This window comes from Phoxinus phoxinus (genome assembly GCF_949152265.1).
Source record: "Phoxinus phoxinus genome assembly, chromosome: 19".
Lineage (NCBI taxonomy): Eukaryota > Metazoa > Chordata > Actinopteri > Cypriniformes > Leuciscidae > Phoxinus > Phoxinus phoxinus.
In genome coordinates, this window is record NC_136894.1 from 9,759,167 (window position 1) to 9,776,866 (window position 17,700).

The 17,700-nt window shown below is 41.5% G+C and overlaps 1 protein-coding gene across 7 annotated transcripts in view; it reads left to right on the forward strand.

Moving 5' to 3' along the window:
- The window catches only part of nhsl3 (NHS like 3), a 77,065-nt gene that overhangs the window by 17,100 nt on the left and 42,265 nt on the right, over positions 1-17,700 (forward strand). For 3 of the 7 annotated variants that reach the window (XM_079590481.1, XM_079590478.1, XM_079590476.1), the window contains exon 2: positions 3,553-3,853. In XM_079590481.1, the coding sequence (XP_079446607.1) occupies positions 3,616-3,853 (238 nt within the window). In that variant the 5' untranslated portion in view covers positions 3,553-3,615. Of the gene's footprint in view, positions 1-1,595; positions 2,094-3,552; positions 3,854-17,700 lie in introns of those variants that run through there. The other 4 variants (XM_079590480.1, XM_079590479.1, XM_079590483.1 and 1 more) reach the window with 4 other exon arrangements.

Genomic DNA, 17,700 nt, shown 5'->3' on the forward strand with positions numbered 1-17,700 from the left:
TCTTCAGTCCATGACCATTGTAAAAGGGATCCAGATTGTGATCCCTAGATAGCGCTGATTTACTGGACCATATCTTGCTCAACCCAGAGCAAGGAAAGAGGCCAGGGGCCGAGGTTCTCCATCTGTGCTTTTCAAAGCAGAAAGAAAGTCAAACAAGCTCTGAGAATAAGCAGTCTCGTGTTTACAGATCATATTGAGTCGTCCTGGTATCCAGACACACGTCTCCCTTATCTCTGTTTACATTCGAAGTCACTAAATTTTCTTGCAAATGGCCATGGCGTGGTGGAAAATACATTGACAACACATTAAAAAAATTCATGAAGGTTTGTACCAGACAATAAGGCTTTATTTCACTGCAGACGTTGTAATAATATTCTGTAGATTTCCAAGACTCTGATAGTTTGTTGTGTCTCTTTAGATTTTAGATAAAAGGAACTTAAAATTGGATCGTTTGTGAGACTCTCAAGTAAATATTGACAAAACACTTTTGACACATCTCTGAAGAATCCCACAGGACAAATCAGGAGCCTCACAGTTTCACAGTAGCATACTATATGAATGAATAGAGCAAATTCATTCAAGACTGAGATTAATGCTAATACTAAAAAGCAAATATCCAATGGTATTACCTCATTCAAATATACTGGTAAATAATACAATTAATAATAAATGCACATAATACAGTCCTGGATACAAGTACTAATACAAATAATTTATTATGTAAAAACTATAGGATAATAAGTTAATAAATATCCTGCTAGTCCATATTTAGCCTGTACAATAAACATGAAACCATTAGCAAAAGACATCATCTCAGAGTATGTTGTCTGAGCGGCAGTGCTCACGTCTCTTGAGTTCACTCACCGTCAGCCAGGATGCAAAATGAAACCAAATGAGCCCGGTAACACATCCCTTGCCACCGATTCCCACGGGACATGACATCACTGTTAGCTCCGCTATTCTTAGCCTTCTTTCTATGGCTTCCAAAGAACGAAAATAGCGAATTCACGACAACCAAGCACTCAAAGTTCAAGGGAAAGTTCCTAAAAGAGGTTAAAGAGCTATTCAAGTGGAAAAGTCCCGGCACATACCACTCATCTAACCATGACGTCGGTTACAACCCCCCAAAAAGTATTTGGACACACTCTTTAAAAGATATGGATGTCACTATTTTAGTGAATACAATGTATAATAATATGGCATCTGTAAACAAATAGTCCTAGACATTATATTAGTATCAATGATATACTGTTATGTTTTTGTTATCTGATGTAATGAAATCCATACTTTCTTAAGTGTGTCTGAAATCTACTTTTATAGGTATACAATGCATTCGAAAATGAGACACTTATTTTAGTTTCTTCATTATTTTAGACTCGCTCTGCAGGGTCTACATGCCTCTAAGCATGTCAATCATGTCGGAAGACATGCTACATCACAGGTTTCAGAGCCAATAAATCACCTGTGGCTCATAATGAACATGTGGCATGTCTGTTTTTCATATGTCGGACACGATGATCAGTTCTTTGGCCCCATTCCAGTGCTTCTACACCAAAGACAGGGGACAGGATAGTGTCTCTCCATCACCTCTGATTAGATTGAGATCGTTAACAAAACCAACAGTGCATATGAAAGAGAACGGGAGGAGTGGATAGACGATGTCTAAGTGTGATAAGTGAAGGTGGAGAGGAGGGAAACGGTGTGTACGTTGTGGTGAGAGCGTGAGAAAGAGAGAGAGAGAGAGAGAGAGAGAAAGAGAGAGAGAGAGAGAGAGAGAGAGAGAGAGAGAGAGAGAGAGAGAGAGAGAGAGAGAGAGAGAGAGAGAGAGATAATAGGAGGAGAGAGTCAGGGAGAGAAGGAGTCAGTTTGTCACTGTGAAATAGTTGGGTGGAATACACGTGTGAACTGCAGTTCCTCTCCGCACTGCGCTGAATGGTGACCAGCGACTCAAACAGACAGGAGGGGGAGGACTGGCCAGCATGGAGCTCCACTCACCCAAAAAGAGCTGAATAAACAGTACAATACAGCTCTGCAGCAAAGACAAGACACACACTGAGAAACACGGACAAAAGGACGCAAGAAAGGAAAGCAAGGTACCCTCTGGCGTTTTTGTGCACTTGTAGCTATACGTAAAAATGCGTTTGTGAATGTGACAACTGTTTTTAGTTGCATGCTGTAGTTTTGTAAGTTGATAAGTTGTGAGTTTGGGTTTGTGAGTATCTTCTTACATGTGTGTGTGTGTGTTACTGCATCCAGAGATTTTGTTTCTGGTCAAATTACAGCAATGAGGTGTCTTAAGGATGTATCTTTTAGCTCTGCAATACAAAGAGAAAGAAAAAGGGAATAATTGAGAGAGAAACATGGTCAGTTCTATCAAGCTGAAGCTCGTGTGGGTGAGTTGCAAAAAGTGGAGTTTACTTCTGCATATTTCCTCAGAGAGAGAGAGAGAGGAACTCTTCACACGCCCTTCTACTTTTGTTTTGTCTCTCATACCTCCAGTTTTCACACCATGACTAAGATTAGAAGGCTTAGCGAGAATAAAGGTTTTCAGGGAATGAGGGTGTACAGTAGACGCTACATTTGCAAGTAAATGCTGAAACGGGACTCGCAAGTACCTGATATGAAACACATGTCAGGCATCTTTGGAGTAACTGTAACTTTTCTCAGATTTCCCTGTTTCTATGGGTACACCTGATATAGACACAGTAGCTGAACTGGCTGCTGACTTCAGGCCATTTCTTCTACTACACAGAAGTGTGGCGTAAGGGTTAAAGACCTGGGCTGGTAAATAAAACATTGTGGGTTCAATCACCGCATTGTGCCCTTGACCCAGGTTTGCTCGGGAGGGATTGAACCTGTAACAAGTATACTGCAATTTTGATACTAAAAAGACGGGGACTGTGATTTTGCCAAGTAGGGCATGTTCCTGGATCAGTATTGCTGTAGTTGGTCCTGGAACAACATTCCAAAAAACCAAACAGACTTTTGGGTTAGAACTGAGATAGGTGATTAAACATTATTTCTGATTTTATGGGTAGTTAGTTAATAGTTAGGGTTAGGAATAATTTGTGTTATTTGTTAGAAGAAGAAAAAAAGATTTTTAGCAAAAAAAGCTTATTGTCATTTTAAAACCTTTCGTCAATCAAAGTCATGTGGTGCAACCAACATACAAAAAAAAGCATAAAAACAGATTTTTTTTTATCATAAGGACTATCATGACTGTGTCAAGATCAATAAGTCTCTTAAAATAAAAAAGGTTAGTTCAGGTTGTAAAATTACACATGGTTCAACTGCCCAAAAACTTACAGATGTTTATGTGAAGTAGTAACAATTCATGACAGTAATTTAATTGAAAATATATACTGTATCACATTATATTTTTTTTGGAGAAAATGGTACATAAAGTTTTTTTTCAAAACCGTATTTCTAAACATGTTTTAAATTAGATAAAAATATATTACTACACTCTTATGTGTCATTGAGCCACATAACAGTAAATGTGGACACAAGCAATTTAAATGTTAAAATGTTTCTCTCACTTTTGATGTTGAGGCAGGTGTTTTGAGAGGAATACAAGAGCAGTTGGGTCAGAGATCGGTGGTCATTGGTCTCAGGATGTCCAGGAGCAACTCTACAGGGGATCTGGTGCCCAAGGACATTACTGAGATCCTGGCCCTACAGGCCAGTAAGAAGAAACGGGGTTCATCCTTGGGCCGGGCTTTTAGCTGGTTCAAGGGCAGCAGACGCAAGAGGAGTCTCAGCAATGGGCAAACTAGGTCAGGAGGTCCATGTGTGCGGTCTGGAGAGAGCGCTACAGCCAAACAGATTCAAGCCAGTAGTGAAGCCTCTAAAGGTAAGCAAAAACTTTTCCTGCTTCAGTACCTATAGATGCAGGCATTCATAACCTGTTGGAATGCAAATTACCGGGTTTGTTTTTGAAGATTTGGATTAGTTGATGACAATCAGATGTGTGATATTGATACCATATATTAAAAAGATTCACAATACCACAGATTGATTTTAGCCAAGCTCTCTGGTGCCAGTCTGTCCAAACCTTGAACATTTTGTTTTACTATTTAACTGGTTATCTCTGGGACATCCCTTATTCAAGCTGGATTAGGCTACAATAACAAGGACAAGTCTTCCCTGGAATGGCTGATCTGTTTATTGTTGTTTCTTTTTGCTTTTTGCCTTCCTTTTTTTCACATTTGTTTTTGGGCACAACTTTTCCACTGCAAAAACAGCATTGGTGTGTCACGATTTGTCTCCGAGCACATCAGAGGCATTACGTGGTGTTGTCATGGGAAATTGCTTTAGCTATGGTATCAGTTAGAGTGCTAAATAATAGTCATATTGTATTATGAATTTATATATATATATATATAGTGGATGGATGACTGTTGTATATAGGAATTCATTCATGTTGTATATATGACTTATTGGCACCTTATAGCCACTTGCAACACCCTAGCTAGAACACAGCAATCACCTAGCAACACCTTAGCAACCACCCAGAACTCCATAGCAATGTCCTAGCAACACGCTATCATCGCACAAGCAAACAACCAAAACAAACTAGCAAAATCATTACTTAAGCAACTCCTTTGCAACTCCATAACTTCATGAGAATACCCTTGTAATCATATTGCAACACCATAGCAACCACTTATAACAATCCTAGCAATGCCCTAGCAACCTAATATTGCCCAAGCAACCATCCACAACAAGCTAGCAACACCCTACACCTAAGTAAAATCCAGGAAACCACTTAGAAACACCATAGCAACCACCAGAACTTCATGAGAGCACCCTAGCAACACTCTATAATCCGCCAACACAAACCTTGCAACAGATTAGCAACCACCCAGAGAAACCCCTTTTGAAATTCCCTAGCAATCACACGAATACCATCAGCTGCCTTAAAAATAAACTAAAAGTTACAGAGAATGTGCTGGAACTGAACTCTGCTCTGCATGAAGACCTCAAGGAGGCCATGTGACATCTACTTATAAAACCCTGTGTGGAATCTAAGATCGCATTAACAATAATGGACACTACATTCAGCATTATATTCCCAAACTTTAAGCTAAGTGGTCTTGGGAAAGTTTGCAAAGCCGGCCCCTGAGGTCATCTTGGACACTGACTCTTTAAAAACCTGCTCGACCACTTTTATGTAGCGGTCCAACCAGAAGGGCAGAAGACTGTTTAAAAAGACTCGAATTCTAGATTTTTCTCTTCCTGCCCCCACAAGTCTCACACTCCCTCTGTTACACTGAAAAAGCATGTAGACTGTGAGTTGCCAGAGTCTGAGTTAACAGACACTTGGGACTTTAGCTGGACTTACACTGTGAATAACATGTCATTCAGAGTCTTCTAGTCTTTACGATTTATAGCTTTTTCTGGCCTTTTTTCTGGAAAGGTCTGCGAGATGAGACACATGCTGAGTTATTGAAAGATGAATGAGGGGGTATGAGGGGGTTCTGTTTCATTCTTACTGACCGCCAGAGGCAGTGTAAACACTATGGATTATCGCAGCGCCAGCCAGATAGGTCGAGAGAATATACCAACAAAGTCACGTGGCGTGACGTATGCTGAGCCCTGGAGGTTATAGGCTACAGTAGCTCAGCACTCTACCTCTTTCGCTTTCTCGCCTGGTTGAGATAGGTTGTTTTTGAGTGATTATTCGCGCTGTCAAGTGCAGCTTACAAGAGCAGCGAGATTCGTCCTCACAAGCTGTGACAGCGCGCGTCTACGCAATTTCAAGGATTTGGATTTATTTTACAGCGCTTGGTGAGTCATATTAACATTACTTCGTCGGTAACACTCTGTGCCTCTCGGTGCTATCCGGTGGCTTGTGTTTTCCGCGACTGAGTTAACGGTCTCCCGTTGACATATCTAACGTTACTCAGACTGTTTTTTCCTCGAATCCATGTTACATTATTTGTCCATCGGTTCAATCCGCCGGCCATTTTAGACATTTTTTCTTTTTCGTGAGATATTTGTTGGTATTACCTGTCGGTTTGCCCTAGGTAATTGTTTATTTATTTTTATTATTTTTTCATCCCGCTCAACTTAACCTTACGGTGCTATCCGAAGGTGTTATTAACGAGTAACTATGGCTCACAGCTCGATCGCCACTGGTTTTCCACTGACTTGTAAGCTGTGCCCTAATCATCTTCTCCCTGACGACGGTCATGACTTCTGCCCGTCGTGTTTGGGTGTTCAACATCTGCGAGATGCTCTCACGGACCCGTGCATGCACTGCAGCCTTTTACCTATTTCGGAACGACAGCTCCGTCTTGCCGAGTTAGACCCTAATTCGACAGTGAAACTTGGGCAGTTGGATGCAGCCCCTTCACGCACTCGGAAGCGCAAAGCGTCGGCGGCAGCTGGTGCTCCCCCCCCATCTAAGAAAGTCAAATCGCGAGGTGATGAACATTCACGTGTTGAGAAAAGTTCACTTTCTATGACGGTGTCGGTGCTTTCTTCAGAGATGGCAGAGCTGAAACGTCTGCTTCACTCGCTTCAGCCTGTCTCATCTGCTACACCTGTGAAGCTGACACAGGAGGATGAGAATGTTCAGAATCAGGGAGCTGGGGAAGAGTCTCTTGATTTCCCTGGTTTTTCTCATCGTTCAGAGTTTGATGTGCTTTCTACAAGTGCTTCAGATTCCTTTTTTCATGATCATGGGGATACTATGGATGTTGCTGCACAACCATCACCTCAGGCTGTTTTCACTGGTTACCCAGCAGCGGAGGGGTCTAGTGGGGGTTCAGTTCAGTCGTCTGGACAAGCCCAGTCCTCCTCCGATGATACTTTGGATGTGCTTCGAATAGCAGTTGCTCGTCTAGGACTTGATGAGTCACCTGTCCAATCTGCCCAAACAAATGTGTTTTTCAGACAGAACACAGCAGCAACTTCTTTTGCCATGCCACCATGTAAGGATTTTGTGGCTGAATTCTCAAATGCTCTCACTGGTTCTGGTCCGCCTAAACGGCGCTCTAAGATTGCTCGAACGCTAGCATCTATGGCTGAAGCAGATTCTATCGGGGTGGGTCGTGCTCCAGAAATAGAGCAGCCTGTGGCAGCTTTGGTGGTGTCTCCTGATGAGGCTCTGCGAGGGAATGTGCGATGTCCCAGTGCGCAATGCGGTCGTACGGATTCCTTGCTGAAAAAGGCATACGAGTCTGTTGCCTACATTACTCGAGCAGAAAACACAATCTGCCAGTTACTTCTTGCTGCCACCAGTACGCTGGAACCTGCGAATGCGGATCCCTCTGTTTCACAATTTCTGCAAACTGCTCTGTTGGCAACAGGCCATGTGACCCGCGAGCTGGGTAGTCTTACAGCCACGCTTCTGGCAGCCCGCCGCCAAGTGTGGCTTGCCCAAGCACGACTGCCGGAGGACTGTAAGAAAACCTTGAGAGAACTTCCATTCGTTCCCGGGCATCTTTTTGGTCCAAATGTTCCGGAACTGTTGGAAAAGAGGATAAAGCTGTCTGAAGCTACTCGTCAACTGACACAGGTGCAGCGCAACCCTACCTTTAGGATGCCAGCGGTTCAGACCCGACAGCACTATGCCACATCGGAGCAACGTTTCCGCCGGCATGCTACACCTCAGTCACAGCCCCCTCAGAGACCTCGTGCTCCTGAAGAGGCGAGAGTTTTTCGCCCACCTCATCGACAGTTTCCAGGAGGACCCCGTCAGCGTCCCCCCGCGAACACTAAAAATCGCACACATAAAGCCTGAGACAGCCAGGCCGGCGGTCGATCGCTTTTCAATAGATCAACTGGAGTACTGGAGATCCAACACAGCAGACCCCTGGGTGTTGGCGACTCTGAGCAGGGGATATACTCTACAGTTTCGACGTCGGCCTCCCAGATTTTCAAGAATTGTTCCTACGATTGTCAGAGACGCGGTTCGCGCGGTGGCTCTCTCTCTGGAAATTTGTTCACTGTTAGAGAAGGGAGCCATAGAAAAAGTTCATCCCCTCGTTCAGAGAGACGGGTTCTATTCAACATATTTTCTTGTTCCGAAGAAGGACGGTGGTTTCCGCCCAATTCTCGATTTGAGGCTTCTGAATTTGTTCCTGAAGGTCCTTCCTTTTCGAATGCTGCGCACAGCCGATGTTCTTCGGTCTGTGACTGCAGACGATTGGTTTGTAAGTGTCGACCTGAAAGATGCTTACTTTCATGTCCCAATTGCTGTACATCACAGAAAGTTTCTGCGTTTCAGTTTCCTGAATCAAGCCTATCAGTTCAAAGTGCTACCCTTTGGCCTTTCCCTTGCTCCTCGCGTCTTCACAAGGTGTGTGAGCGCAGCTCTGTCTCCTCTTTGGATGAGAGGCATGCGTATTCTTCCTTATTTGGACGACTGGCTTCTCTGTGCCCCAACAGAGCGGCAGGCTGTACAAGACTCCAGACTGCTTTTGAGACATGTGCAGAAGCTGGGGTTTTCTGTGAACGAGAAAAAGAGCCGTCTGATTCCATCACGGACCACTACGTTCATAGGAATGACCCTGAATTCCTGTCTAATGTCTGCCTCCCTGTCTCAGGAACGTGTGACGAACATTCTGCAACTTTTGGCTCGCTTTCGCCCGGGGGTGTCTTTGCAGTACGAGGTGGTCCTACGACTGATAGGGATGTTAACAGCGGCTACAGTGGTGATTCCCCTGGGTTTACTCCACCTCAGGCCACTCCAGTTATGGAACAACAGTTTGCGGCTAGATCCCACCAGGCATCGCCATCGACTGGTTGTGATTTCTCACCGTTGCATATGTGCGTTGAGGCGGTGGAGACAGTTAGAGTTTCTGAAGGCAGGAGTGCCCCTGGGTGTTGTTCCCTCTCGTCGGGAGTTGGTCACGACAGACGCTTCCCTCACAGGATGGGGAGCAACGTGGAATCGGAGGGGTATTTGCGGGCGCTGGACACCGATCCAGGCCACAGAACATATCAACCTGCTAGAACTAAGAGCAGTGTTCTTGGCCCTAAAGTACTTCATGCCGGTTCTGGCAGGCCGCCATGTTCTCGTTCGGTCCGACAATACCTCAACGGTGTTCCATCTGAACCACCAGGGCGGCACGAGATCCCGCAGGTCTCTACAGCTGACTCAAGAGATCCTGACTTGGTGTCAGCCACGACTCGCTTCACTGAGGGCAGCTCATATTCCAGGAGTGTGCAACCAGACAGCGGATGCTCTTTCCAGGGATCAAGTACACCCAGGAGAATGGAGGCTTCATCCAGTTGTAGTGCAGGAGATCTGGCTACGATTTGGAAGAGCAGAGGTGGATCTTTTTGCTTCAGAGATGACCACCCACTGCCGATTATGGTTCGCAAGAACAGAAGTGTCCAGCCCCCTGGGCCAGGATGCGCTGTCTCACGAATGGCCGAACTGCCTGCTATATGCGTTTCCACCTATCCCTCTGTTATGGGAGACGTTGCACAGGATCTCCCTGCGCAAGCACAGAGTGTTGCTGGTGGCACCACGGTGGCCAGCCAGACCATGGTTTCCTTTGTTGCTGAGACTTCTGACAGGGAATCCATGGAAGCTTCCCCCCAGGAAGGACCTCCTCTCCCAGCTGGAGGCCAGTGTCTGGCACCCGGACCCGGCACGTCTGCAGCTTTGGGTCTGGCCATTGGGCTAAATCCTTCCCTGGAGCATTGTGACCCTGCTGTTATTCACACCATCTCTAATGCCAGGGCTTCTTCCACACGGCAGATTTATGCTTCCCGTTGGAAGCTTTTTTCTACATGGTGTGAGGAACAAGGGCTTGATCCTGCAAAATGTGACATCCCGAATATCTTAAGCTTTCTTCAACGCTTACTGGAGGAAGGAAAAGCAGCTTCCACGTTGAAAGTATACGTTGCTGCGATTTCTGCGTATCATGTTCCAGTTGGCGGCTCTTCGCTGGGCTCTCACAGTCTTGTCTGCAGTTTTCTGAAGGGCGCGCGCCGTCTGAACCCTGCTCGGAATCCTAGTTTTCCTGTGTGGGATTTGTCACTTGTGCTTGCATTCCTGTGTTCACCCCAGTTTGAGCCCTTGCAAGGCATTGACGTTAAAATGTTGTCCTTGAAGACTTCTTTTTTGTTAGCTGTTGCTACTGCGAAACGGGTCAGTGAGTTGCACGCGCTGTCTGTTAGCGAACCGTGCTTGCGTTGGTTACCGGATGATTCCGGGGTGGTTCCACGACCCAATCCTTCTTTTCTTCCGAAGGTCCTTCTTCCTCAGTTCATAAATCAGCACATTGAACTGGCGTCTTTTCAGACTTCTTCAGGGTCTGATTCAAGTGCCCAACTTTTGTGTCCTGTTCGTGCCTTGAAGTATTATGTGAACTCTACTGTTCAATTTAGACAGACGGACCAGTTATTTGTCTGCTATGGTGGTGCGAAGAAAGGTGCTCCAGTGTCGAAGCAGAGGTTGTCGAACTGGATAGTAGAGACCATTACACTGGCTTACAAGGCAGCAGGGAGACCACTGCCCTGGGGACTAACTTGCCATTCCACTAGGGCCATCTCATCTTCATGGGCTGTTTTCAGAGGAGTTTCCCTGGTGGATATCTGCACTGCTGCTACCTGGACTTCTCCATGCACGTTTGCCCGGTTTTATAAAGTCAACGTTGCTGCTCATCATGCCGTTAGTTCTGCGGTTCTTCTGGAGCAGCCTTAATTTCATCAGGTGGGTGGCATTCCTCATGACTATGTTGGTATGTGTCATCCATAGTGTTTACACTGCCTCTGGCGGTCAGTAAGAATGAAACAGAACGCTAGTTACGCATGTAACTGTGGTTCTGTGAATTCTGGATGACCGCCAGAGTTCTCAGTCACTCGGAATGCGCGAGAAAGGCGTACCGAGGTAGAGTGCTGAGCTACTGTAGCCTATAACCTCCAGGGCTCAGCATACGTCACGCCACGTGACTTTGTTGGTATATTCTCTCGACCTATCTGGCTGGCGCTGCGATAATCCATAGTGTTTACACTGCCTCTGGCGGTCATCCAGAATTCACAGAACCACAGTTACATGCGTAACTAGCGTTCTGAAATGGTTTTTAATAATTACATCCCTTTACTTTGCAGCACCATCTCTTTTGAATCTATGTTTTCTCTGTCTTCAACCTTTAGTGTACTTCAAATCTTAAAAGTATCATTTCTTTTAAAAATTATTTAATGCTAATATAATAAAATAACAGATTATACTTTCATGACTGTTTCTTAACACACTTAGGAACACTATTAAAAGTGCACTTTGTAATAATGTAAAATTGAAAGTTTTGCTTAAAAGTACAAAATCACTTATTGTGATGTGTTGAGTAACATACTAAAGCACATCTAACGTTTTTTTTCAATATTACACTTAAAGTTAATATATTTTTAATGTACTAAATTGCAACTACATCAATGTGCAATTAAAATATATTTAAATACAAGACACAGAAGTTTCGATAGAAATTACATTAAATAATATTTTATACAAAGACAATGGAACTGAAATTATAAAGAGTGTACTTTAGTCCTATTTAAGTGGGTCAAACATACACCAATTGCAGGTCAGCTGCTTTAAACTTATTTAATTGCAGGTTCTGAAAACATCACATTCAGTTTTCACAAGTGTATTACATTTACTGTAGAGAAATATGAGGGGGTGTTTGTGTCTTGTTGCTAGCACATTTAGCACATGGCTAGCCAGTTTCTTGGGTGTTGTGGTTGGTTGTTAGGACATTGCTAGGGCGATGCTAGGTGATTATGTAAAAAAAAACCTCACCCACCAACCACAAGATGTTCAAGTTCCTCTTTCAATGTAAGTCTCTGTGATTTGGGACATGTTGGGAACCTTCCCCAAAACAAGTTGGGCTGTCCTGATTCAGGACATTTCTAGGCTTAGGTGCTCAACAGTGCAGCACTAACTCCTTGCGTCATCCCTGTTTGACTGAGCTCAGCCTCTATCTGTCCACCACCATTCCTCCCTCAGAGCGCTCTATCAGTTCCGGAAGCTTTTTAAGGGGTGAGATCACTGTGCATGGGACACCCTCTAACTTTAAACATTGATCCCTTATCACAGGAGAGAGGGGAATCTCTGTGTCTCTTCAACTGTGCACCCGTGGATATGTAAATACATGTTTAAATTGATATGAAATGCAATAGTTGAACAGGATTTGTGCACATTTGCAATGACAAAGTTGCAAATTAGTACATTTAAAATATATTAACTTTGAATGTAATTTCAAATAACACTACAGCTAAAATGATAATCAAGTACTTATGCTTATATGAGTCAACACATGCACTTTAAATCACGACTACTAGAGTTAAAAAAATAGTTATTTGACATGTACTTTTATGTAAATCATGTAAGTTGACATTATTACAAATTGCACTTTTTTAAAGTGTACTTAAGTGTGAAGAAACAGTCATGAAAATACTGTCTTTAATTAAACTTAAAGGGATAGTTCACCCAAAAATGAAAATGATTTAATTTACTCACCCTCCAGTTGTTCCAAACCTGTATGAATTTCTTTCTTCTGCTGAACACAAAAGAAGATATTTGAAGAATGTTGGTAACCAAACAGTTGACAGTAGCCATTGACTTCTATAGTATTTTTTTATACTATGGAAGTCAATAGGGTCCATTAATTGTTTGGTTAATCATATTCTTTAAAATAGCATCTATTGTGTTCAGCAGAAGAAAGAAATTCATACAGATTTGGAACAACTGGAGGGTGAATAAATGATGACAGAATTTTCCTTTTTGGGTGAACTATCCCTTTAAGTGGCCTTTTATTTCTTTAATATAACATTATACATTATACAAGTATACAAAATACTTTAAAGATTTTTATACAAAATAATGCACTTGTTTCCAAAAGAGCACACGCCTTAGAAAATAATATATATATTTTCATTATTTTGGTAACTTTGGTAACTTTAGATAACTTTACTTTAGGGTCCAATTTTCACTATTAAAGTTGCTTATCAGCATGCATATTATTTTGGCTGTTTGTTAGTACTTAAAAAGCACATATTAATGCCTTATTCTGCACATTAGTACCTTACTAACAATTTTAGCAAAAGTTGTAGGTGATAGTTAGTTTATAGTGAGTATTGGACCCTAAAGTATGACCATTATTTCTATCAAATATCAAAATATAGATTGTCTTTAATGATGGAGATATTTAAAACATTTTGGAAATAAAATGCTCAACTCATTTGTCTTGCTAATGCTAATTTCCATTTGAAAACTATTATCATAGTTTTTAAAATATAATATTTTATTTTTTCAATATTTGTATTATTTTAATATTTGACTGAAAGCCTGGGCCTGCGACAAGTGCAAAGGAATAAAATCTATATTTTAAAAGAAACTAAAATAAGTAATAAAGGTTTGGTAAAAATGTAATGTGACTTAAAAACCTAATGTGAACTTCATAGTGTATAACAAAATGAAACATTTTAAATGTCAGTTTTCATTTATATAAAAAAAAGTTTGTAGTTGAAAAAAAAGAAGATGTGGGACTTTTATCACAAGCATAATGGAGAAAACAGGGCTGATTTTACTCAACTGGTCATTCATATTGTGAAGGCCAGACATCTGTTAGCGATGATCTCGAATGCCAACGTAGAATGATGACTTGTGGTCAGAGGAGGGTTGAATGAAACATGAGCCTACCGTAATAGCTGTGAAATAAAGAACATGTGAATGTTTAATGGCGTTTGGAGACACTGATATACATCCCAGCGCACGTCACAGAAACACGAAAGAACAAAGTGACAAAGGACAGTAACTGAATGTCCCGAACGCTTGCCCAGAGAACTCAGAGAGCGGTTGAAGAAGGTCAGAATGGGAAACTGTGATAGACATGGGGTTAAAACTGTATAAAACAGTCTTGCAGGATAAAGGAATAGTATAAGTATATTTAGTTTTTCTGGGAAGATTGTGATAAGTAGACCTTTACAGACAGATTTTGATTCTGATTGGTCAATCTCCGCATTTTGCAATCAAATATTTTTATGTAATGATCTCTAAATAAACTTCTGATTCTGATTGGTTGACATGTATTCCAGATGTTTTGACGTGGCTGTAAAGTATAGTATTATTGGCTGCATTACAGTTGTAAATGCCTTTGAAATCAAACAGCATCTTGCACTGTCTGTAAGATAGATCATCAGTATAGGAAGTAGTTTGACTCAAAAAATCATTTTAGTGCAGATAAATATATTGAGATAGACAGCAGGATAATTGACTTGACTGCTGAATGTATTGAATATTATAATGCACCCTGAAGTGTAACAGCTACTCTGCTTTGTGTCATGGCCGCATTACCAACCGGTGTGCATTAATTTTTAATAATTAATTAGCTTGGAAATAATTTGATAGTGCTTTCAACTACCAAAAAGAGTCTATCAGCTCTGTTCAACACATTTTACCACATGTAAATCCAAATCCAATTCCACAGAAAAAAATTTGCACATTCAATAAGGGTCTGATGATGACTGAGAACAAAAAATTGTAGCCTGAATAATACATTTTTCATTATTTTTAGCTGTGCATTTTGTTTTTTAGCAAACATGTGGGACACATACATTTACTGTATGTTGATGATACTGTTCAAAAGTTTGGGGTCTGTACATTTTTTTTTTGTCTCTTGCTCACCAAGGCTGCATTCATTTGATCAAAATACAGTAAAAAGTTATATTTTTTAAATAGTATTACCATTTAAAATAACTTTTCTATTTGAATATATTTTAAAATGTCATGTGATGGCAAAGCTGAATTTTCAACATCATAACTCCAGTCTTCAGTGTCACATGATCCTTCAGAAATCATTCTGCTGATTTTCTGCTCAAAAACATTTCTTATTAATCAATGTTGAAACCAGTTGTGCTGCTTACTATTTTTGTGGAAACTGTGATGAAGATACATAATTTTGAAATCTAGTGTATTTCGTTAACTTTCCATATTTCTTCTACGTTTTCTGTGCCTCTTTTGTCTACGAGTCCCAATCAGCCAAGTCATCTCATGTGTCTCAGTGTTTGTGGTTTTCCTTATGTAACTCACAGTAATCGATACACCTGTTGACATATTTGTTTCACCGTTTACTCCAACAAAAGCTCTCTCACCCTCTGCCAGCCTTTGTATGAAAACAACCAGACAGCTCACTGATAGCTTATGAACAGCCACTTTCCATTTACATAAGAAAGCATTAAGTCTTATTAATATTACCACAAACCTGTCAGGGAGACTAAGGCACACTTCTCACACACCTCTTTTAAAGTCAAGATAGGCACTTTTCCCTTTGCAATACGATTTTTAATAGCTTCAATAGAATATCTGAGAGCTGAATCTAGCTGGACTGTATTATTTAAGTTATGGCCGTAATGTTGGTGTGGTGAAACAAGGACACTCAGACAGCATTAATAGATGAAATGGGACTTTATGGCTCTAGAGAGAAAGTACAGGATTGAGGTGAGTCTAAAAGAAGCTGCCAAGGTCATGAACAAGTTCTCTGACCTCAGTCTGGGTCGTGATGGTTACACCCAACTGTCCGACAAACACACACAACCTCAACAAGGGGTGCTGACACACCCACGCGTTGCTGCTGTGAAGCCAGATAACAGTATGGGGACATTTCCTGTTGTCATGGCAGACGGCCCATGACCTTTTGATCTCCATATCTCTTTGTTTAGTTCTGTGAATACCATTGGAGATGGAATAATCCAATGGCTATGCGAATACATTTATTCTTTGCACAGCAGTACATTCTAGTTGAAGTCGATATGATACAGCACCTGCAAGTCATTTTATTCCGTAATGTGGCCGACACTTTTTTTGCATCTTCATATTCATCAATGTAATTGAGCTTCAAACTTGGCTTTAAAGGGATAGTTCACCCAAAAATGATGTCAACACAAAAGGAGATAACTAAATGAATATCCGGTTGGGTGAATTCAATACAGTGACAATACATTGTGAATTTAAGGCTTAATAAAGCGCCCAAAATATATAAATTATATGACATTATATGACATTAACCTCAAAATACAGCCAGAAATCAGAAATGTACTTCTGCTGATGTTTTAATGGCAATTGGTACACCAACATAAAGGTGGACTTCCACCACCTATGGACTGGAGTGTGCCGCTGTATGACAGGAGAGAAATTGTGGCATTGAGGCCGGTTAACACTAAGGCTGTATCTCAATTCAAAGGCTGCATCCTTCGAAGGACTCAGACTTTAAAGGCCGCGAAGGTCGGACTGTGTTGTTAAATGGGACGCTCTAGATGCTAGACCGTCCCATTTAACAACACAGTTCGACCTTCTCTAGCCTACGGAGGAGTGTTCTTGTCAAAGACTTGGTGGGGCTCACGAACAGACTACTTTGCTTATAAAGTTATTTCAGAGGTAGAACAATTTGTTATACTCCATGAAATATTACCAAGACAATTTTTTTGTCATTTGGAATAATGTGTACTGAAGATTCATGCTAAATAACGCAGATAAAGTGTATTAATAAAGTAAATAGGATACATTTTGATTGCATGTTATGATTCTATGACTTAATAAAATAGACTGATTGCCAAAGCTTTCCTAAAAAACGATGGGATTTGTTCATACCCTTGCGAAAGTTTAAATAACTGCTAACCAAGCTGGATTTCAGAAGCATTAAGGAAGTATACTTTACGACATATCAAAAAGCTGTGCGTCATCACTTTGAAACAAACATCATAGGGCATGAATGAGGAAAGAATTAAGTCTGCTTTTGTTGTTAAGCACAACACTTTGCTCTCTCCCCTGATGAGCTCTCCATTGACAGCTCTCCCACACCTTGCGTTTCACTTGGTCTCCTTCCACTTGGTTGACGCAGAGATACAATTCTGCTGAATCTCTCTTCAGTTCTTATAATGGCTCATGACTCATCTCACCTTGACCTTGAGTCTCTTCTACCTCCTCTAGCCTCTTCATAACTCTGGCACTGTGAGCAGGCATGCTAGGAATGAAGGCAGGGAACAAAGAACACACAGACACTACGAGTATCCAGGCTGTGCAACTTCTAAGATTTGCTTTAACTTCCTTTATACAGACCAATGGCCTTGAACAATTCAAAAGGGAGGAAACAATGTTAAAACTATAGTCTGAAAAGGACAGGCAGTTCCTTCTGAGAGCAGGTGAATTATGTTTGTAGGCTGGCACCAAATAAACTGTTCGTGTGTCTGCCAAGTGTTGGATCTGTTGGAATGCAGGTGGATGTAATGCAGCTTGGTGCCGCTTGGATTTCACCCCTCATTCCAGGATGGCAATGTTCCAGCGAATCCGGAACAATTGCAGATTTGTGCAAGAGAAAACTGTTAACTTTAGCAAAATGTTTCTCACTATGTTTTGCTTTTTGCCGCCATAAAGAATAGCAAGGGCAGCAAGTTTGAGTTACTGGTCAGTGGTCTAATAATGCATGAGCAATGCTGAACAAAACGCCCATTACACTTTTTAAGATCATTTGGGTACATTTGAATCATTATAGTCATATCTTTGAGTCACATCTTTAAATGTTATACCGCTTAAGATTTGTGAGTATATGCTATGGTTACTATGTGGTTATATACAGTTCATGACTTTAATTTTTTTCGCAGTTAAATTGGCAATTGCATTTTTTAAAAGGACGTTTTTCACAGTTAGTATGTTTGTGTAATAATGAGACTTTCACTTCAGGACAT